Raw genomic sequence first — 22,903 nt, 5'->3', positions numbered from 1 at the left:
GGCTGGAGCCGATCCCAGCTGACATTGGGCCTGAGGTGGGGTCCACCCTGGACAGGACGCCAGTCTATCACAGGGCACATAGAGACACACAGAGACAGACAACCATTCACCCCTATGGGCAATTTTAGGGTCATCAATTAACCTAACACATGCATGTTTTTGGAGGAAACCGGAGAAAACCCATGCAGACACAGGGAGAACATGCAAACTCCACACAGAAGGGCCCAGGCCGGGATGTGAACCTGGAACCTTCTTGCTGTGAGGCGACAGTGCTAACCTTTACACCACTGTGTAACTATTGATATACAGCAATTTACAAAAGTAATAATAAGACATAAGTCATTCTGGTAAGTCCACCAATTTGGCCCACACTGTAGTACGTCAGTGACCATTGGGTGGATTGGCAATAAATGTCAATGGTCCCCAGAGGATGAGTCCTAATGACGTTTCCTCCTGCACCACCCGAAACATAATCTTACTACTTTAAGTTGCAATGTGTTAAAGTCATTATACTATGTGTTTCTGCATATTGAGAAGACACATCAAACTTAAAACAGCTATAATCAATGTTTATGTACTACATGTATTAGTTTACAATATGAAAACGATGTAAAAGAGGTTACTGGCAGTGATGAACCCACAGAGAATAGACACTTGAATCTACGGCTCCCCCTCGACCTTACGGAGCTTAATAGTGAGTTTCAGTTGATTGTTGAACTGTCTGCCTGCAATTTTACTGTTTCGCTTCACCCTCAACACTCTCATAGATAGCCCTAAAAACCCTCTGTACACTACCTGCTCCGCACCAACAGACACAGAGAACATAGTGCAGCATTTAGTAGCTAAAGAACCACATATATCCTCAGGAGTTCCTGGAGACCAAACACTGAGGTAAAAGAGTGAATACTGGACTGAAAACCATCAGGTGGCCACAAATACGACTATAAATGAATGATAATGTAACCCAACAGCGTCCGTGTGTAGTGTTTATGTGCCAGTCCATATCTTTAATCAACCTCCAATGCAGCCTTTAAGTTTGGAGCGTTATTTAGCATCCATCCAGTCAAGCTAGCACCTGGCTGGTACCAAGGAATTCACTTGCATAAGATAACGAGAGAATATCTATTTTTCTTTTTATGAATCAATTTCCGATCATTCAAATGAAGATTGATTTTAATTGGACCATTTTTTAACCCGGCCCAGACACAAAGACGTGGGTTTGGTTGTGTTGTGTGTATGTGTATATATATGTATGTAATTTTACCAGTTCACATAGCAAAGGTGGTGATCTTTTACCCTCCCATTGTTTCACGTAACTTGCTGAAACAGCTCTGCTCTCTTTAGTCCATTTGACAGGAACAACAAACAGATAGAAATAGAAAACATAGAACCTCAGCATGCAGATTTCTGTCCCTCGTTGTTTTTCCAGAGCATTCCTGGAGAGACGGATGCGTGTATTTTAAGGTGGACATTTAGCCTAGCTGGTGATTTGGGGCTGCTGCGGTTGGCAGTAGTGTGTGTGAGTGTGTGTGTGTGTTGCCCCAGGGAATGTTCTACATGTATTTCCTCCGTGGATCCTCAGAGAGTTCACACTGTAATTAGTGGCTTCGTTTCCTGCGGCAGAATAGTCCTTTAACTGGGCGCTGCGGGGGTGTCAGTGTCTTTGCTGATGTAAATGGATGATTGTGTGTGTGTGTGTGTGTACATGATTGTGTCTGTACTGTATATACATTCTTCTTTTGTCCCATTCTGTGTACTGGGTGCCCGTGTGTGTGTGTTTGCCCCTGTAATGTGTGTGTGTGTTTGTCCCTGTAATGTGTGTGTGTGTGTTTGTGTAAACCGGTGGGAAAGCTGTGGCACTTAACAAGTGCGTGGGTGTAATTGCTCAGCAGTCATTAAGTGGCCGGCCATTTATCAGCCTCACTCTGCACGACACACACACACACACACACTTAGCTGACCATTTCCTCTCGTCTAGACTCTCATTCAGCGGCGTTGTAGATTATTTTCAGTACGCCACTGTGACTGAACTTGTAGCCACTTTCTATTAAATGTTTTTACATGGTTGTTAACTATTTCCTCGGGAAAACACCAGAAGTGAAGTATTTTCTGTTTTTAGTTTGTAATAAATAGAAGACCTACATGTGTATTTGTGGAGAGCAGTTTAAGAACAGTCAAAGATTTAAACACCATCGACTTGAGGTCCAAAGAGAGTGAGATCGGTGCTGAACACTGATTGACAAGTGCAATGAGGAAACTCAACAGTAGTGAGTGTTTAAAGGCAAAGACAGGGATACAGTTAGTGGAGAAATGCTAAGATAGAAAATGAATTGGCTGTTGAGTAATAATATGTTTTTGTTTTGGACTGTTGGCTCAGCAAAAGCAGCATTTTGAATGTATCAACTTGTGATAGACATTTTAAACCATTTTATAAACTAAACAATCAAGAAATGAATTGTCAGATGCGTGAATGATGAATGATTCAGCCCTAGATGCAAATTATCTTAAGCCTAAGGGAAACAAAAGTAACAGACGTTATATGATCCCAGTGGCTGATGCTAAATATGTGCCATTATCTGCATGCTGTGTATAAATTCTTCCATCCATCATCTATGTCTTTTCAAGAGCGAGAGAGACACTCCCAGTTAGTCCACACATCATTGGCTCACACCAGACCACATGGGGCTCTCTCTCACCCATATATGGAGCTTGAGGGGCGGGGTAAAGGGGGGAGAATAAAGTGTGAGAAAGGATCTCCGGAGCTGAGTGAGCTGTGGAGGGTTCACTCTGCAGGGGACTGTGGAGGAGAGCGATAGGTACAGACGTCATCCTGATGGACATGTTAGGCACTGACAGGCTGTTTTCTCCTACAGATTCCGACTTATTCTAGTTTATTTTACATCTGACTACACTGCAAAAAACTTTGGGATGGAAGTTTTTCTGGGAGGAGACAAATCGTTGATGGACTTGACGGCTGGTGAAGTTACGCTTTGGGTTTGTAGTCAAGGTGACTAGAGCTGAAGTGAGCTGGCTGCAGGTGGATGCAGTCGGTTACCCGATTAGTCCTGGCAGTTAAGAGAAGTGAACAAGTATGTCGGAGCGATGCAACCTCAAGAACCTGACAGCAGCTCTGTGTTGCTTCTACCACAAGAACTCTGTCATCAATGCAAAGGTGAGAGAGAGAGAGAGAGAGAGAGAGAGAGAGAGAGAGAGAGACAGAGAGACAGATAGAGAGGAGGAGGAGGTGTGTGAGGTTTTGACAGTCCATGTTGTTTGTCTGTGTTTTCCCATCAGTCTTTGTGTGTGAAACCATATATGTCAAGTGTGTTTGCAAGTGCACACGTGCAAGTGTGTATGCAGTCTTTGCTGATGTCGTTCTTTCTGACTTCCTATTTAATCATGCGTGTGTGTTTTCAGTGTATTTTTGGAGATTTGCTTCCCTGAAAGCATACTTTTCCATAATCTGTTGCTGTCATTTAAAGGACACTGCAGGGAACTGTGCAGTCCACAGCGAGACATTAGAAAGGGGCATTATTAAAAAGACATAACCCCACATTGCACAGTAGAAAACAATCTAAAATAAAGTGCACGGTAACACTTCCAGTCTGAGCAAAATCTAATAACACTGAATAGTCCTCCTCTTTGCCTCACTCTCTCTGAGAGAGCTGAACACTGGGCTTTTATTACTCTGACCAGACGCTTTCATAAATGAATGACCGACTGTGTGACTGTCTGACTGCGTGTGTGAGTGTGAGATATATAGCTGGCTTCATCCATAACCAGAGCCGGCAGACAGACATGGCAGTGTGTGATGGCGAAGGGTGAGACAGAGATAGTTGAAGACGCAGAGGTACCGGGAAGAGGGCGATCGTCCCCCTGAGGATGATAAATGTCTAACTTGTGATAGTTTGTCTTCTTTATGACGTCAGTGAAGCAAAGAGACGTATGAATGCCATTAAGTTGATTGGATGGAGCGAGCGGTGGTGCAGCAGGCGGAGGTGACGCGGTTCGTCCCTTCTGTAGATCTTCTGTGCGCCCTGGACCACATTTACATCTGCTGTTACGATGTAGTCTGCGCCCAGGTGGAGTTTCCCATTAGCTGTTGGTCGTTAAATCATTTTAATTTTCACCCGGCGACATTAAGAAAATATTAATTAAAGGACATAAAAACAAAATCAACCGATTAAAGTAAAACAAATGTCAACGAGTAATTAAAACAACACCGGTGGATTCATTATAACAAGCAACAGATGCAAAATAAATGGAAACCAAATTGGCGCCCCAGGCTATCACTGTGGACCCACCAAGATAAAAATGGCAAAACCTGATGATTTACCTCCCAGGAGCACACATGACCATCCAATAACAAAACAATCTCACTACAAGCTCCATTCAGTAGCTGTTCTGGAGCTTTCGATCATATCACACGGGCTTCATCAGCAGAGTTTGCCCAGTTTCATCCTCTCTGGATCTTCAGTATCTCAGCACTGCCTTTCCTCCATGCTTCTTCCATCTCTTTTTACATCCTCCACACACTCTCTATCTTCTGTTGTCTTTATCTCTCTGTCTCTTCCTCGTGTCTCTCCTTTTGATTCCAAAGAGCCCGGGGGTTTATTCCGTTCCCTTTCCCCCCCTCACACTCCCCTCCTTATTTTTTCCTCCATCTGTCTCTTTGGGAGGAGGCCATCAAACCAAAGAGAGCAAGCTTCTTGTTTCTGTGCATCCGAACGAACGTGTTCTTTCAGTCATGAGCGACCCCATTGACCCATTTGAATCCCTAACCATAGTGTAAAACAGTTGTCGACAGAGGGGACATTGGATTGAGCAGATTATCCTATATGTTGCACAGTATGTCATTTTGACTCAAAGCTTAGCAGCACAGTAACTGTATGAGCAATGATTGTGTTCCCATTAACATAGAAAAAGCTTTGTTTGTCTACCATCAGTCTACTGTTGTAATATAAGCTTCTTTTTCTCTCTCTGCACAATGAAAAGGCATTTACTGAGGGCTTGAGAGTACTTAGGCTTTTAGCACATGGAGACCTAAAAATTAAAAACCCTCCAACCGTATCCAAAGAGTCCAGCACTTCAGGACGGCTTTTGAGCAAACCGGTTTATCCTCGCCTGAACTCAAATCTCAAATACACCTCGAAAGCTACAGACATCAAAATGTCACCTCCCAGGCTTGTGTGTTGCTGCATGATTGAAATCTGGAAACAAGATTTGATTCGAGCTCGTTAAACTACACGTGTTTTGTCGAGCACGTCACTCCAAAATCACACAGTAGATATTAATGTGCAGCTACAACGGCCTCCACTCTTCTGTTAAAGCTTCCTCCACAGACTTTAGGGACTTTAGTGGATAGTTTTGGTTCCAGAACCGCTTTCCAGGAAAGGTCTGGGATTATCAAGGACTTGCTTTGTTCTGGGAAAAAAAAAGTGTTTCTCAATAATCATTTGCTGCGGTTTTCTCCATTTAAATCAATTTTTTGGGGAGACAGAAATAAACCAACGCTATGCAGCACAGCAGCATCTCAGAGATGCCGCTGATGATGATCGCTCTCTAGCTGTCCCAGACTGACCCCTCAGATGCCCCCTGGCCTAAACACAGGAAGAAGCGTCCATCTAGTTGTTAGTAAACAGGAAAGGTGGGGACCTACCGAGCATGGAGCCAAGATGACGAGATCCAGAAATCAAAAGATTCAAAGTTATTAGCTTTCAGAAACCTTCCACACTTTTTAGACTGTCCATCCAATCAAGTGTAAAACTGTGCGCCCTGCTCTTAGATATTATTGGACTGTATTGAACAAAAGAAAAGCTGAATATAAGAAATCTAATTTAATAGAGTTTCCTCAGCATTGCAAAAACATTTCATATGGAGGTGAAATGTAGAGAGGTGGAGGTTTTTGCTGAATAATCATGCAGCATCCGAAAGACTTTCTTCCCTCTGCTCCTGGATGCATTTCCGAAAGTAGCTGCACTACTGACTTTTCAAAACTTCCCGTTGAGTTAATTTGACAGTTAGATGGATGCATACGGTGCAGCAGCGAGAGACAGGTAGAAACACAGAGTGCCACAAGGAGGGGGGAGGGACAGAAAGATAAAGAGAGAGAAAGATAAAGAGGAAATACCAGATAAACAGCAGACAAACTGTTATTATTTTAATGGTGATGATGAGGATGACTCTGTACAGTATATCTCTCCACAACACCAAATCTGTTTGCAGAATTTAACTGCCTATGGAGAAACAAAAACATGTACATTTTTCAGTTGGCTGGTCTTTGTATCCACATCAACTCCACTGAGTCATTATTCTTATTAGGTACGAGTGCAGTGAACTGTGCTTTTCTGCCTGGTTTCAAGGAACAAATAGGTCACGCTAGATTTGATGCACAGGGTTTTAAGACGCCTAACTGGATATAAAGACTAACTAGAACGTCACTCGGACGGTGCAGACCTCCACCAAGGCACGCCCTATCTTACAATGTTAATACAAAGGGGAGTTTTCCAAGTCGGGATCAATTTTTTCCAATTATTCCAACGCCACATGAATGCAGCACAAATGCCCTCTCTCTCTCTCTCCCTCTCATGTAAACAAAAGTGAAAAGCAATTGTGTGTATCCGCCCTGTGATTGGGATACACTCCAAAATGTACTGGCTTCTGTCTTGGCCCATGCTTCACCCCTCCATCATGTCGAATGAAAATCAGGCCAGTAGGTTTTCTGTAATCCCGCTGACAATCAGACAAACCAAGATGAAAACATGACCTCTTCGGGGAGAAAATGATACCAAACGGTGCAATGACACATCAGGCCATGCACATGCACTGCACTGCCTGTGAACTGTTTTTAAAATCCCTGAAGTGATGTCACACACGGTCAGACTACAGCTACATATTTAAAATGTAAAAGTGTCAGAGTGTACAGTACATGCACACGGTGCAGCATAATGCGACAATGCTGTAAAAGATTGATTGTGGATTGTTTACATTGTTTACAGCTGGTGCAGGTTTTCCAGTTGAGTTTTAAAGCTGCTCGTTGGCGCACTGACTCATCAGCATTTAATTGGAAAAACACGTCTGAAATTGAGCTTCTTCAGCCCAGTGTTTTATGGTTTTCTCCTAGCTTTAAGGCTCTTATATTTCTCGACCTGTACATTTGCAGATTAATTCGATGATGTTGGACATCCACCGGGGATTATAATGTCTGCGGTGCATGCGTACACGTGTGTGAGATGATGAGAAATCAGTTATAATGCTAAAAGGTTATTTGTCTTCACCTCGCTGAACTCAAAGACAAGCAGCTTACAGTATTCAGCTGTGTCTGATTAGTTCCTGTGAGCTCAGACTGGATTGTCACAGCAAATACAAAAAGACCTGGTTTCGAACCGGCAGATCGTCTCCACCCTACACACAGAAACCTTTCCATAGTTTGAGATATTTATTTCTCCTTGTGTTAAACCAGGAAATGTAAATAATATCCAATCACTGCTGAAATCCCTTTCAACAGTGATTGGATTTTCTTTGAATAATCAGCCATCCGTTTTGTCAATGACCTCGGCATCAAGGCGTTGCACCGGACTTTCAACTGTAAACTAGTCCGTGGTGATATAAGACCAGTGTTCAGGATGAAGAGTGCCAAACTCCACCAATGGAGGGAGAGTAACACCAGACTTTCACACAGGAGAACGCGATCTGTGTCCCGTTTATGTCCAGCGCGTAGTTGCGTTACAAATGCACTTATTTTCACTTATCACCTGGTACCCCGTCATAATTACAATGGCCACTAGAGGTTGCCACAGATATACGTCGGAATCATAGACTGTATGAAAAATGGATGTAGCATACCCATCAGGGTCCGTTCTCTCAACTTGATCCAATCGTATTCACCTACAGGAGTCACCATCTTGTCAGACTTTGACTCCGCCTCATTTCCTTTTACCTAAAAAGGGCATGTATGTGACGTTGGGGGGAGGGAGATACGTCCATCTGGCTGACGTATACCTCAGAGGAGAAGTGAGGGCCAGCTGTCACTCAAGAGGCCGTGCCCCTAATTATTCATAAACCTCAATTTAACCTCCAATAAATTCCAAACTAGCCTGGTACAAAAAAAAACAGCAAAAACAGCATGACAGGTGCACATACAACACAACTGCAACAGTTTGTGTGCACGGCGGCACAAAAACAGCATGGCAAAAAGAATTGCGTAAAGATGCTCACATATACAGCAACAGCAACATACAAAACACATTTGCAACAATGCATTGTGTGCACGGCGGCACAAACATCAGTAAACAACTTCATGACCAAAACCATTGCATAAAGGCACCATTTCACACCAAAGAAACATCACAACAGCTTTGCAATACACAGATAAACCACAGTATGCACGTAACGGAAGACAAGCTTTATTCATATGAAAACAGTCCACTCACCGCTTGATGCTCATAAAGCTGGACACGCCGTTGTGGTTCCCCGCTGAAATCTCCTCAGCCAAAGGTCATTCCACTAGTTCCACTTTCTTAGTCAAGTCCTTTTCAAAACCGAGTTGAATCAGGTGGTCTTTGTGCAGATGCAGCCTAGTCCATCAATGATCGCCAAAATGTTTTTCTGAGGCTGAGAACGAGTTCTCGCATGTGGCAGTGAAGGCCCCGAAAGTTCAAGCAGAATTAAATACCAACACCATGACACGCATTGCTTCCAGGGTCACGTGGAAAGTGGGGAGAAAGGTTTTAATTTCCCATCCTCTGCAGGCGTGGAGAACTTCCATTTGTGTGTGAAGGAACTGTCACAGTTCAGTGCTGTGTTAGAAAAACAAAGACATTTCACTCTCTGGATCAAGGTGTGGTGGTGGCTCCAGCAGTGGGTGCACTAATCCAGCCCCGGGGTCAGTCCTGAACACCCACACAGGTGTTTTCAGTTCTTCTGGCTGATTACACCTCTGCTTGGGTTGAAGGTGTGCTGAGCTTTGGTGGGAATTTATGAGGGCATAAACGTCCATCTACCACTAAGAATGATACAGGTGTACCTTGTTCCTCCTTAACAGGTGAAACAAAGCCAACAGGAGACTCAGGAAGATGCCAATCAATCACAGTAGACACACCCACACAGTCCTGATAAGAGGTCTAATTAACCAGGTTAACTGAAAACACCTGTGTGGGTGTTCACTAAACTAGCAACATCTTGGTTAGCTGTGGACCAAGCAGGGGCAGGTCACGGATTTGATGCTGGGAGGAGGCCTCGGGGAAGACCCAGGACCAGGTGGAGAGATTAGATCTCCACACTGGCCGGGGAACGCCTCGGGATCCCCCAGTTAGAGCTGGTTAATGTGGCCCGGGAAAGGGAAGTTTGGGGTCCCCTGCTAAAGCTGACCCGACCCCGGATAAGAGGTTGAAGATGAGATGAGATGAGAGATCTAAGATCGTATAGATCAGAAGATTAAAGTGCAGGATTGAAGAAAAGTCAGAAATGTAAACACTTTTTATTTGGGGAGGGCAAAGATGTCACATGTGGTTCATCTCCAGTTATTCAGGTGCAAAGTGCTGAGAGAAGAATAGGAGGTGACGTAAGCGAGGAGAGGAAATGAGGATGATGTTAACACAGGCAGACCAGTGCAGTCCACAGTACTGTCACTGCTGTGTTGTGGTCCTCATGCACAGGGTGGTACAGTGAAAGTGCAGCTGCTCTCTGACGATGACATCATATTGCAGGGTCTTATTAAAGGCCAGCCTTTTAAAAAAAGCAAACACTCCCATCAACCATCTCCATTCCTCCTGCTCTCCCTCACTCCTTCCATCTCTCTCTCCATCTGTTTCTCTTTCAGTTCTTCTGTTCGTCCTTCCTTCGCTGCATAATCCATCCATTACCTCCCTTTACTTCTCATCCCTCCTTCCATACACCCTTGTCTCCTTCCTGTCATTCCTCCCCACGTCCTCTACCTCCATTGACTCTGTTGGCCATGTGACTGCAGGTATAAACACAGTTTCATTGTCGTAATGAACGTAATCACAGATGTGACTATAATCCATAACAAGAGAACAACACAAGGCACGCCGTTTACCAGAACTCCAACACGAGCCAAATAAACCAAAGTCAGTACGGTCACCGGCTCTTACGCTTTCACTTCCATCCAACTCAGACCCAGTTCATCTCAGTGTAAATGTGTGTACTGCCGGTACAACAGGAAAAGCATGCTGCGTTAATGGTTGTGACATACTGCGTCTAAGTGATGTGTGAGAGGGAAACAATAGAAAAAGTGAAACAAAAAGTCTCAAGTCTTCCTTTCTGCGTCCCTTAACCTTTAAAATGATCAAGAATTAGAATTATGCGCAGGCTCGGCCATTGGTATGTGCTGATTCACAAGTCTATTCTTTAAGTTGATTCCATCTTATTTATCTTCCTTTCTAATGTACTTGTACTTGTATAGCGCCTTTCCAGTCTTCAAGGCACTTTCACACTACTTGTCACACTCACCCATTCACACTGATGGCAGTGGACATCTACACACCATCTAATCTAATCTGACCATTCACACCACATTCACACACCCATGCGCAGCACGGGGAGCAATTTGGGGTTCAGTGTCTTGCCCAAGGACACCTTGACATGTGGACCGGGGGAGGTGGGGGTCGAACCGCCAATCTCTCGAATAGAGGACAAGTCACTCTTTCACTGAGCCACAGTCACCCTTAATAATCTTAAGTCTCCGCTCTCAGGACTTTTATCATTTCGCTGTTCCTAAAGTGAGAACAGAAATGGGGAAGAAAGCTTTTAGACTTTCTGCTCCGAGTACATTTCTTAGTCAGAGCTTAAACTCCAAAGTCTGGTGTCTCTGAATGTGTTCAAGTCCAAGATCAACTCCATTACATCCAGGCTTCAGGAGTGCAAATGTTTTATTTGAGTGCATATGTTTAAATTAATCTTGTAAATTCTTTTAACTAATTTACAGTAACAAAATTCAATTGTTATTGTATTCTGATTGTTTGTTTCTTTGTGTTGAAACTTCATGTGCTGTCATTCTTGGCCAGGTCTCTCTTGCAAAAGAGATCTTGGATCTCAGTGGGACAAACCTGGTTAAATAAAGGTTATAGAATTACTAATGAAATATGCAGCACACTGAAGCCCTGCTGATATTCAGGCCAGAGCCTCGCTGACATTTGGTAACAGAAGGTTAATACTGATGCAACATGCAGATACTGTGTTGTACAGCTCCTTGAGTCAAGTGGGTAGAGTGAAGGGGAAATTCGATTTTGTTATTCATGTTACACACACAGGCCAGAAATACACACACATGCACAGACAGGACCTATATACATGCAATTAAGGAGAGATGTTAAAGGGGGCTGCCAGTGACCAGCGCCCCGAGCAGTTGGGGGTCCGGTGCCTTGCTCAACAGCACCTCGGCAGTGACCAGGAGATGAACTGGCACCTCTCCAGCCAGCAGTCCACGCTCCATTCATGGTCCGCACAGGGACTCGAACCGGCAACTCTCTAATTCCCAGCCAAGTCACCTATGGACTGAGCTACTAACCTAAAATATCCTGACTTTAAATGAAAAACTCCTTTATTTGGATTTTACATGTGTCCCCACACACAGAAAAACACATCAGAATTTAATTTTTGTTTATTAAATAACACATTCACATTTACCTACGCAAAATGGAAATGTAACATTCGGTCCTGTCATTTCTACTCCTTTCTCCAGATTGAATGAAATAAACGAACAGATGATGCACACTAAGAGCATAAGGTTACTGAAAAGCCAGACTCCACTGATGCTTTGAAAAAACGCAAGAAAAAGAAACAGTGTTGAAAATACAGAAAGGAGCATTTCACAGTGAAACCAACGCAGCCGCATGACGTGACCTAATGACAGCTCAATTATACAGCCCCAAGAACTTTCCACCGCTGCACCAACACACACACACACACACACACACACACACACACACACACACACACACACACACACACACACACACACACACACACACACACACACACACACACACACACACACACACACACACACACACACACACACACACACACACACACACACAAACAAACACATATGACACAAGTCATGCTGCACTGGCTGGTGTCTCTGATTCAAAATACAGACAAACAAAATCAGTGCATGTGCATTATGACGTCAGGCCTGTTGTGTTCTGCTGTAACAGGATACGCTGATTTCCTGCCATGCATGGAGACGGGGAGACTCGGGGCAGAGGGGTCTATCGTAATGACTTTACAGAGAAAATATGAAAAAGAGAGGTAGAGAAGCCACAGAGGGAGAGAACAAGCGGCACAGAGATGGAAGGATGCACAAGGATTCGGTTTCACGGGGACGCGTATAGACATATTTCCAATTTCAAGTGCATGGTTCAATAATTCCTTTTGAGTGTGTGTGTGTGTGTGTGTGTGTGTGTGTGTGTGTGTGTGTGTGTGTGTGTCAGTACTCTTAGCTGCTCACTGTGAGCTCAGTCTGCCTTGAACTTCTTTATCAATTCAGGTTTTTTAAAAAGGTCTCTTAACAGCAGCATGTGGACCCGCTGCAAAACATTTCCAGTGGAAAAATGACAACTCATTTGCAGCTATGCAGCATAGTTACTATCATGATATTATAAAAAGGTGCACCTGCAGTGGCACCAGCTTCCTGCTGCCACATTAAGTTTAACTTGTGTATCACGATGTGGCTGTGGATCCTGATTGGACAAGAGATGTGCATAAGCATGAGCCTTAATTCCCAACATTAGAGCTGCATTAAGCTTCTTCTTTTTTTACCAGAAGAGGGTGAGCTTATCATGTTGTTATCTTTATCGTGTCATCCATCCGTCATCTACAACCACTTGTCCCTAACGGGGTTGCGGGGGGGGGGGGGGGGGTACAGGGTACACCATCCTGTACCACCAGGACGCCAGTCTATCGCAGGGCACATAGAGACAAACAACAATTCGCACCTACAGGAAATTTAGAGTTATCAATAAACACCTGCATGTCTTTGGACTGTGGGAGGAAGTCAGAGCACTCGGAGAAAACCCACGCAGACACGGGGAGAACATGCAAACTCCAGACAGAAGGACCCCAGCCCGGATTCAGACCTGGAACCCTCTTGCTGTGAGGCGACAGTGCTGACCACCACTATTAATTTACTTTTCTCTTAACTTCGTATCACAGAAACAACAGGATTGGTTAATTTCCCTTTGGGTACTTTTCTTGCATCTGTCAAATGCCTCACCTCTATTTGTCTCCTATTTTAAGTGTCACCTGAAGCGTCACACGTTTTTTAGTGTGATCCCATGATTCTCGCGTGATCTAGCGAGAATCCAGTGACCGTGCAAGGTGAATTTTAGTGTGGCAGCTAATGGAAAATGCGTCTTTGTCTTTTTGGCTGAAACCTCTGTAAGGCTGCGGACAGATGATGTTCTAGCAACTGTTTCACACATGAATGTGAACATTGTGATTTAGCGTTTACCCCAGAAATATCCCTTTATGGAGCTTTAAGGTTGCCAGCGATCTTTTATATAATGATTTTTATGGTCTACGCCTCTTCCGTATTATCGTGTCTTGTCAGTCATCTGTGAAACACGTTGAACTGCACTAACCTGTATGAGAGGTGCTGTACAAATACAGTTTGTTTGATTAATAAAACTATTATCATACGTTTTATTACACACGCTCGATCATTGCAGGTGCATGATCACGTTCAGATACCGTTTGTGTCTCTAAGCCAGACTGACCCGTCTAACATGACAACACATGCACACAAAAGACCTTTTTGTTTTTCTTGGCGGTGGACCAATATAAATACAGATCAAACCTTGGAAGTTTTCTGCATGTCCACAAGTGTTGACTGTACTTTTCTGCAACATGTGCAATGTTGAAATTACTCCACGAATGATCAGAAAAGTGTTGATGTTCAGTGTCACACACTATTAACGACTAGTGACGTACGTACAACACAATTGTGCTGGATTGTAGGTGATATAATGTCTTGCACTATTGAGTTTGCACCACTTCTTTACAACTTGCCAAAAAGCTTTAAAGGTGCGACACTGACCACAGAAGAAATGGCAACACAAACCAGTAACTTTATATTCGTAAAAGTTCCACTTGTAAACTCAGGGGGAAAGTTCAGGGAAGTGTCTGCGTCACTTGAGTGTGTGTGTTTATGTGCGTCAGGTGAGGGTGTGTATGGAGGCAGGTCTGGGCAGTTGGGTGGGGTCAGGATGGGAAACCAAGACAAGAAAGTGACAGAGAGAGGCAGACAGAGAGACAGACAGCGTGTGTTTGTGAGTGTGTGAATGTGTGTGTGTGTGTGTGTGAGCATTTTACCTCAGAAAAGGACTTGTGTGTTTGACATGAAGTGTGTTTTTGAGGAAAGGAGACAGAGGGAGCGATGCAAAGACCCAGCAGCTGTCATGTAAGTGTGTGTGCGTGTGTGTGTGTGTGTGTGTTGTGGTGGTGCAGGTAGTTGTGCTGACTCTGCATCCTCTAGGTTGAACCCGATCATTTTGTCCTTCACTTTTCACTTTTCCAAACCATCTGGGCTGCTGGTATTTAACTGACTGATCAATCATTCGATCGTGTTGCCTTGGTACCGTAGATTTGTAACCTTCTATGAATGGACGTAGAATATGGACGGATGAATGAAGACACCGACAGTTGTGTTTGTCTGTTTTATCTCAGTTCTCCAGAGATCAGTTCATTGTGGACTGCCCTTCAGAGAAACTTCGCAGAGAGCTGGAGGAAGAACTAAAGATGAGCTGCGAGGAGCCGAGGAGCCATGCATGGTACCACGGAGCTATACCCAGACAGGTAACACACACACACACACACACACACACACACACACACACACACACACACACACACATACATAAATCTGAGTCATGAGTCCCTCCCTTTAAAAGCCCGGTGAAAAACTTGTTGAACCAGATCACCTATTATAAGGCTGCCGTACTGCACACGCGGTGCTTACAGAAAGATTAGACATAGTGGCCTCGGCAGCAGAGCGGGTTATAACTTAGGGTCAGTGTATAAAAAGTTATTTCTGTATGGTGTGTCTGTGTGTGTGAGTGAGAGAGAGAGAGAGAGAGAGAGAGAGAGAGTGTGTGTGTGTGTGAGTGTGTGTGTGTGTGTGTGTGTGTGTGAGAGAGAGAGAGAGAGTGTGTGTGTTTGTGTGTTAGAGAGATAGAGAGATTGTGTGTTCCCTCTGAGAGCCAGCTCTCAGATGTAATCATTTTTAATAAGCTGCTTCCTTTGGCTAAACTAAACTACCATTATACACTATACAAACACTTGCTTAATTAAAGCCTGTAACTGTGTGTGCGAGAGAGAGAGAGAGAGAGAGAGAGAGAGAGAGACAGAGAGAGAGACAGAGAGAGAGAGAGAGAGAGAGAGAGAGAGAGAGAGAGAGAGAGAGAGAGAGACAGAGACAGAGAGAGATAGAGAGATAGAGAGAGAGAGAGAGAGAGAGAGAGAGAGAGACAGAGAGATAGAGAGAGAGACAGAGAGATAGAGAGAGAGAGAGAGAGAGAGAGAGAGAGAGAGAGAGAGAGAGAGAGAGAGAGGAAAGGCAGTAAATGTAGTGTGACGGATACAAAGATTAATAACGTTTTTCAGCTCCACTGTCACCTGTCAGACCCAAATCTCATTGTGAATTTTAAATGTAAAGCACAGCAGACAGAGCTCAGTTGTTGTCGTGGATAAATCTCAATGTATAAAATGTAAAAAAGCGTAAAAGTAAATGGACCTTGAGTTAATTTATATATTTTTTGCCCCACTATATAAATCTGTATAGGTTTAAAATGAGAGTGCATCTCATATGAAAGTTAAATAACCATACAGATTCCAAATATTTCATATAATAGATATAAATGACACATTTTCTGTCTGGATGGGACGTTTCTATGTCTCACGTAACCGCTGCAGCTCACAAATCAGCTCATACAGAAGGTAACAGTGTAACAGCCGACCATTATTACATTTAATTAAATGTTTGGACTGTAAACAAACACGGTGTGCCTGTGTGTGTGTGTGTGTGCGTGTGTGTGTGTGTGTGCCTGTGTGCTTGCATGCGTGTGTGTGTGCCTATATATAACCCTCTGTATTGTTCCAGGTGGCAGAAAACTTGGTGCAGCGTGACGGAGACTTCCTGATCCGTGATTCGCTGTCCAGTCCAGGATGTTACGTTCTGACCTGCCAGTGGCGAAACGCTGCCCAGCACTTTAAAATCAACAAGAGGGTAAAACCATGTGTTTGAATTCATTTGAAACCGACTAACACTTGAAGGTGTGTAATGTAATACTTGAGGAAGGTGGTGGAAGCCGTTCTGACACTGCTGCGTCACACACGTTTTAGTTTCTGAGTTGTATTTAACCAGAACAGCCTCAATGAAATTACAAAAGACCTGTGAGTGTGAGTGTTCTGGCCATGATGAGAATTACAATGAGTTGCATGACTAACAACATAAAACAGCACTGAACAAAATACAATTATAAAGTTATAAATAATTTGCCAGAAAGATTCATATAGAACAGGGGTGTCAAACCCATTTTAGTTCAGGGGCCACAATTTGATCTCGAGTGGGCCGGGCCAGTAAAGCCTCTCATCATCCTAAATGTTATAAAATCTAGATTTAATTTGACATTTAAAGTTAATATTCAAATTGAGTTTCAGCCCAAAATGGCTGCCGTGGTTCGGGCTGGAGTTGGGTTCAGACAGCGGGTTCCTGCAGGGTCAGGCCTGATTTTGGGCCTGATCGTAGCTCTTGCGTGCTTATTATTGGTGTCCGCACCGAGAACACCGTCACATGGCCGACGTTAGCCGACGAAAGGTGACGTAAGGATTAGGCAAGAAAACCGCTTGGTTAGCAATATATCAAAGGCCGTGGTTTGGTTTAGTGCGTCCATCCTCATAAATAAGAGTCGGCCTGACAGCACGAGAACACCAGCAGCTCCAGCACTTTTATTGAAAATTGTAGTTCAGTTGCTAATTTTTAAACTTTGCAAGGTCATCCCTTGGGCCGGATTGGACCCTTTGGCGGGCCGGTTCTGGCCCACGAGCCTTATGTTTGACACCCGTGATATAGAAGATCACAAGCTTAAAAACAGCAGAAAAAGAGTCCAAAACCATGGCTGCACAATCACAGAAGCACTGCTTTTGTTACTGGAAACACAAAAAACGTGTATTAGATTATGTAATATATAAGTGTATATTATTTGTCTTACGTTTGTTTTTTTGTGAATAACTTTCACATCTAAAAGTGACTGAAATGTTTAGAAAAAGTAAAGGTCCATCTCTGGCTAAACTGGTCACAACTGTACGACATATGCAACCTGAATATTGGTTACGTGATCATTTTAAGGGTCAACAGAAACATTTAAAAAATCTTTGGAATCACCAAGTGATGACTAATGAATAACTCTATGTTTAACATCTCTCCTTCAGGTGGTGATGATGAACGAAGCCTACTCCAGAGTGGAGTACCGGCTGGAGAGGGAAGGGTTTGACAGCGTCCCTGCACTTGTGAGATACTATGTCGGCAACAGAAAACCCGTCTCCCAGGTGGGTTAACACGTGAAAACACCTCCATAGCTTCCATGATACAGTTGATTTGTTGGTGGTCAGTAGAATATGGAAGTTGGTTTGTTTTCCTAATTGGAAACATGAAAAAAGAGCTAATACCTTATGTACACGACCTTCCTTCTTTAGTTTTATTAGCCCTTATTTCCCTGTCAGACTTGATACAGAACGCGTCTTATCTCTTCTTCTGTCTGTGCGTTTAAGGTGGTAGGAGCCATTATCTTCCAGCCGATCAACAGAGGGCTGCCGCTACGCAGTCTGGAGGAAAAGTACGGGTTGTCCAGCCATCATCGAGAGGCGCTTATGGCACGAGAGAGGCAGAACAAGAAGCGCCTCAGCCTCAACATCACCAACGGGCACGCACACGACAACGCACACACCGCTCAAGACAACGCACACTGCCGGGACAACGGCGTGGGCCGGGGCAGCCAGCTCAGGTTGGTACTCAACTAGAAAACCCACACAAACACACTGATTAGCACCAGTTGCCCTCAGTGTTTGTTGTTCATGTGTGATTTGCTAGATTTGACAAATACTGTGTTAAAGACTGTCAGGCTTTTTGGCTCCAAGCGACACAAGACTATTACCGAAAGTGGGGAGTGGGCTCCAGACCCAATAACATGCTGTCTGCTACATTTGAATAATGGAGACTCACACATTTACTTAGTCATACGCTCTCTTTGTTTCTCTTTCTTTCACTCTCTAAAAGACTTAAATCAACCCTTTAAATCCCCTCCTGCTTTTAACACGCAGCCCCGAGCTGTTTACATCCATCATCCAGGCAGTGGGCTGTATACAAGACATGTTCCATATGCGTCCTAAGTCCTCTGTAAATAAAGAAGTGGTGTGTGAAGAACGTGGCTTAATGTATGGAGTCCATAACTGTCCGAGTAAAGAGATGGAGCGGGAGCGAGGAGGAGATAAATATGTGGCCCAGTGTAGAAGAGAACAAAGAGAAGAACAGAGTGGGACAAGGAGGGAGAAAGAAAAAACAAAAGAGTGAAACTCAGTGTTGTCTTTAACCTTTAAATGAATATTTCAGATGGGTTTAATTTATTCCTCCTTTGTGCGTGCTTATGATTAAATATGCTTATCGACATTTCAACGTCTCCTTTCACTCAGGTCGAAGGATCGCTGCGGCAGCCAACCAGCGAGTCTCAACCAGGTCCAAGAGAGGCGACGTCCGCTCAAGGCGCACCAATCCGAGAGCTACCTGCCGCTTGGTAAGTGACAGTGAGATTCTTTAAATCCGGCTCTGTGTCACGGCAGTGTGAGCCAAACACTGTTCCTCTGCACACACTGCCCACATTACCTCGATGCAGAGCTGGTTTCAAATCAGGAAAGTATCCCTTTATAGTGTCATTCTGTTGCGAAATCATCCCATGGTCTTTTCCGGCACTTACATACATCACATAAGCCATCAAGACAGTTTTTTCGTGTAACAACTATTAACGGAGAAATCGAGTAGAGTCCCTAACACTGATTAGCACGGTGAAGGCATTGAAACGTCATTTTAACCACCAATACTGCTCAAAATAACAGAAAACCTCTGCAGTAGCATGGGAACCCAATGGGCTCCTTCCTTTTTGTATTTGGTAATCCACTTGAATGGACTTTACTATGAGAGGAGCTGGTACAGGGACCAGTCGGTAAGTCTTTCAAAACACTCTTTTAATAAACTCCTGGTTCAATAACTACGTTGTTGGTGCTTGGTTCAGAATTACACTCTAAGGCCTTAGTATGCTTCAGGCAAAGTCCGAGCATCTAACAGCATCTGAAACCCCAATATTAAAGACACTATCAAGAACAATCTCACCTCATTTCATGCAGTGAGGTGAATGTAGTGATGTAGTGCAACACTGTGAATGCCATTCACAAGTTCTAAGAGCACTGTTTTGGACCATACAAGACTTGTCTGTTTGTTTGAATCGTACCTGAGCCTTTATGCACGCTTTATTGTGCTGTGCATGCTTTTTATGAACTGATGTGATTTAGATGATAACATCTGAAAAAGGCTGTTTTAGCACTCACTTCCTCTCTTCCTTCTCATCTTCTCTTTGCTGTGTCCTGTGTCGTCTCTTCACCTCTCCAGGATCCAAACCCCAGCAGCCTCCTGACCTTCCCCTCCAGAGCCCCAACCCCAAATCTCCGGTCTTCCGGACGGGCAGTGAGCCGGTGCTGAGCCCCTCGGTCCCACGGAGATCTGCAGAGCTTCTGGCGGGTCAGTCACACCTGGAAGCTGAAAATTCAGAGTTACACAAATCTGCTTAACACTCAAAAAACTCAGAAATATTGCACAACCTCGAGATCATCCATCAACCTGGTATTTATATATGCTGCTTAGTAATTAATCCAGCTAATTATTAATCAGGATCTAGTTCAGGTTACTTTTGTAACAGTGATATTTCCTCTGATAATAATCCTGATCTCTAAATCTAATTTCCTGACTTCACTAAGTACTAGAGCTTACACATGTATATCTGCCATCTATCCATTATTGTCAGATCAAAACCTGTCCATGCATTTCTGTTGGTCTCAATAATCAGATATTTCATTTCTTCAGTACTCAGCAGTAGACGTCATACAGCGTGACATGTTGCTCCCGCCATTGTTTGCATGTGAATAGGAAATTAAATTGAACCCCGTCTTCATGTGCTCTTGTTTCTTCTTTTGTTCCCTGATGCAAAGTTGTCATCAGAACTAAATAAGACAGCCTGTGGCCTTGTACATACTGTGTGACTGTCACAGATAATAGATAAGAAGGTTCAAGGCTTCTTCATTAGTCATGTGCACAACAATTACAGAAGTATTTGTGTGCAATGAAAATCTTTGGCCTCAGACATCCTCCAACGAAATGAAAATCCCTTGAGTGAAAGCTAATTCTGAATCTAGGACAACAAATATTCCAGGTTAAGAGAAATATCTTAAACAGAAATATCAGGGTATAGGGTGAGAAGTTCAGCCATCCGTGAGGAACTCGGAGTAGAGCCGCTGCTCCTTAGCGTTGAAAGGAGCCAGTTGAGGTGGTTCAGGATCATCTGGTAAGGATGAACCCTGGGCGCCCCCCTAGGGAGGTGTTCTAAGCACGTCCAGCAGGGAGGAGGCCTCGGGGAAGACCCAGGACTAGTTGGAGAGATTATATCTCCACACTGGCCTGGGAACGCCTCGGGATCCCCCAGTTAGAGCTGGTTAATGTGGCCCGGGAAAGGGAAGTTTGGGGTCCCCTGCTAAAGCTGCTGCCCCCGCGACCCGACCCCGGATAAGCGGATGAAGATGAGATGATGAGATGAGACACTGATTGATTCAATCTGGTATATTATAATATACTGTATATTATGTGATGACAGTGTTGTTTGTGTTTCCAGGCCAGGCCATCAGGGGCTCTGACAGCCAGCTGTGTCCCAAGCCGCCTCCCAAACCCAGCAAGGTGCCTCTGGCTCGACTTCCTCGCTCTCCCTGCCTTCAGCCACTGGTTCTCCCCTCCAGCTCCTCCAGCCTCACAGACTCCTCCTCCACCTCCCCCAGGCTGACTGCACCTCCCCTGGACCCCGCATGTGTGGACACTCTCGGTTCGACATGGAGGAGTGGAGGTAACTTCATGAAATGCAGTCACATTAACTTTTGTTTTAAATATCAGTGTTTTAAAGTATCTTTTCCACTAACTGGTGCACTTTTCATCTGCTTTACTGGACACTTTAAATCTGCTATCAGTCCAGTTAGACAATTCACTTGATTATCATAAATGTTTTAATTTCTCTGGGAGCTCATATTATATTTTAACTGTATTATCAATATATGGACTATATATAATATATATTAAAGCAATTCTTACCTTTCTGGCATGTTGCACAGCACAGAACAACTCCGCCTCCCTCCAAAGTCCCATCTTCTTCCCCCTCCCCGACCTCTGACGCTGTTAGAGAGAAATGCTGCGTTCCAATGCTATGGGAAGTCCGAAGTTTCGGACATCCAACTAGGCAAAGTGCACTTGAATGCCTGTCAAAGTTGAACCTCCTACTAGTGAATTCGAGGGAGATCAACCAGCGCTGAATTCATGGTAGGGGGTTCCACTTTGAGACGCATTCCAGGTCACTTTGCCTAGTTGGAGGTCCGAAACTTCAGACTACTTATGGCCCTTGAACGCAGCATGAGCAGCGCAAATGAGGACAGGAAGGAAGTTCAGCAAATCATTTTATTAGGACCAAATACAATGATTGGTCAGACTTTTTTAGAAATATATGAGAATTGAACATTGATGAGAACACCTGGTGGATTTATTTTACTTTTTAGTGTGTCTCACGCTTATTAGGAGCATTTTAAGATTTCAAAATAAAAGTGTAAAAATGCCAGAAAGGTAAGAATTGCTTTAGTGTTCCTCCTTAAAAAACAGCTATGAACTAAAGTAAAGGAATTAAAAGTATGCAGCTATTCATACTGTTATTGTTCTTGTTATTATCCCAGGCCCTCCTGTGCCTCCAGTCAAACCCCTGAAGTTCCTCCATCAGCTGCGGCCTGCAGACTCTCACAGCTCCTCCAGTTCTGCTGAACTGGTCCAGTATTCAGATTCAGAGGCATCATCAGGATGGACTGAACGGCTGCAGGCGAGCCCCGCAGACCTAAGGTCCTGCAGCCCGCTGGAGTGGGAGGAATCACGTCCCCTTAACCCCATCACGGACGTCCAGCTTCAGCCTCCGCTCTGCAGCTACGTGGAGAGACTGAAGAGAGAGGGGGAGGGAGGGAGAGAGGGGGAGGAGGATGAGGAGGGAGAGAGGAGAGGACTGGACAGAAGCTCCTACCATCACGCCATCGCTGCTTTAGAAAACACCAGCGAGGAAGAGGAGGACGACGCAGGGAGGGAGGAGGAAAACAAGAGGAGCCGCTTCCAACGGCCGGTTGAAGAGACGGAGTCGGCGTTCAGGCCGACGGAGTTCGAATCTCGACTCCTGCCGCCGGAGAACAAACCGCTGGAGATGGTGGTGCTGAAGAGAGCGAAGGAGCTGCTGCTCAGCCACAATCACCAGAGTATCGCCAGGCACCTGCTGATGGCCGACTGCCAGGTACACACACACACACACACACACACACACACACACACACACGTCTAATTTTGAGGTAAACACATTTACTGGTCCTGTTATAGATCCCTGTGTGTGTGTGTGTGTGTGTGTGTGTGTGTGTGTGTGTGTGTGTGTGTGTGTGTGTGTGTGTGTGTGTGTGTGTGTGTGTGTGTGTGTGTGTGTCACAGAATGAGATTTCTATCCTGTAGCTGATGTAATAAAGTGATTCTCTTGATGCAGGAGAACCACTCCAAAGAACA

The 22,903-nt window shown here is 44.3% G+C and overlaps 1 protein-coding gene across 3 annotated transcripts in view; it reads left to right on the top strand.

The window, feature by feature from the left end:
- bcar3 (BCAR3 adaptor protein, NSP family member) overlaps nt 1-22,903 on the top strand; it is a gene marked incomplete at its 5' end in the record, with an annotated part of 55,223 nt that overhangs the window by 27,534 nt on the left and 4,786 nt on the right. Inside the window, 9 exons of one of the 3 annotated variants that reach the window (XM_083911338.1) lie at nt 3,092-3,172; nt 14,689-14,817; nt 16,121-16,246; nt 17,452-17,568; nt 17,791-18,023; nt 18,709-18,809; nt 19,679-19,807; nt 20,952-21,176; nt 22,048-22,643. In XM_083911338.1, the coding sequence (XP_083767464.1) occupies nt 3,092-3,172; nt 14,689-14,817; nt 16,121-16,246; nt 17,452-17,568; nt 17,791-18,023; nt 18,709-18,809; nt 19,679-19,807; nt 20,952-21,176; nt 22,048-22,643 (1,737 nt within the window). Of the gene's footprint in view, nt 1-3,091; nt 3,173-14,285; nt 14,423-14,688; nt 14,818-16,120; nt 16,247-17,451; nt 17,569-17,790; nt 18,024-18,708; nt 18,810-19,678; nt 19,808-20,951; nt 21,177-22,047; nt 22,644-22,903 lie in introns of those variants that run through there. The other 2 variants (XM_083911339.1, XM_083911337.1) reach the window with 2 other exon arrangements.

This window comes from Echiichthys vipera (genome assembly GCF_963691815.1).
Source record: "Echiichthys vipera genome assembly, chromosome: 3".
Classification (NCBI taxonomy): domain Eukaryota; kingdom Metazoa; phylum Chordata; class Actinopteri; order Perciformes; family Trachinidae; genus Echiichthys; species Echiichthys vipera.
Note: the sequence above shows the minus strand (reverse complement) of the source record. Positions and strands in the feature narration are given on the sequence as shown.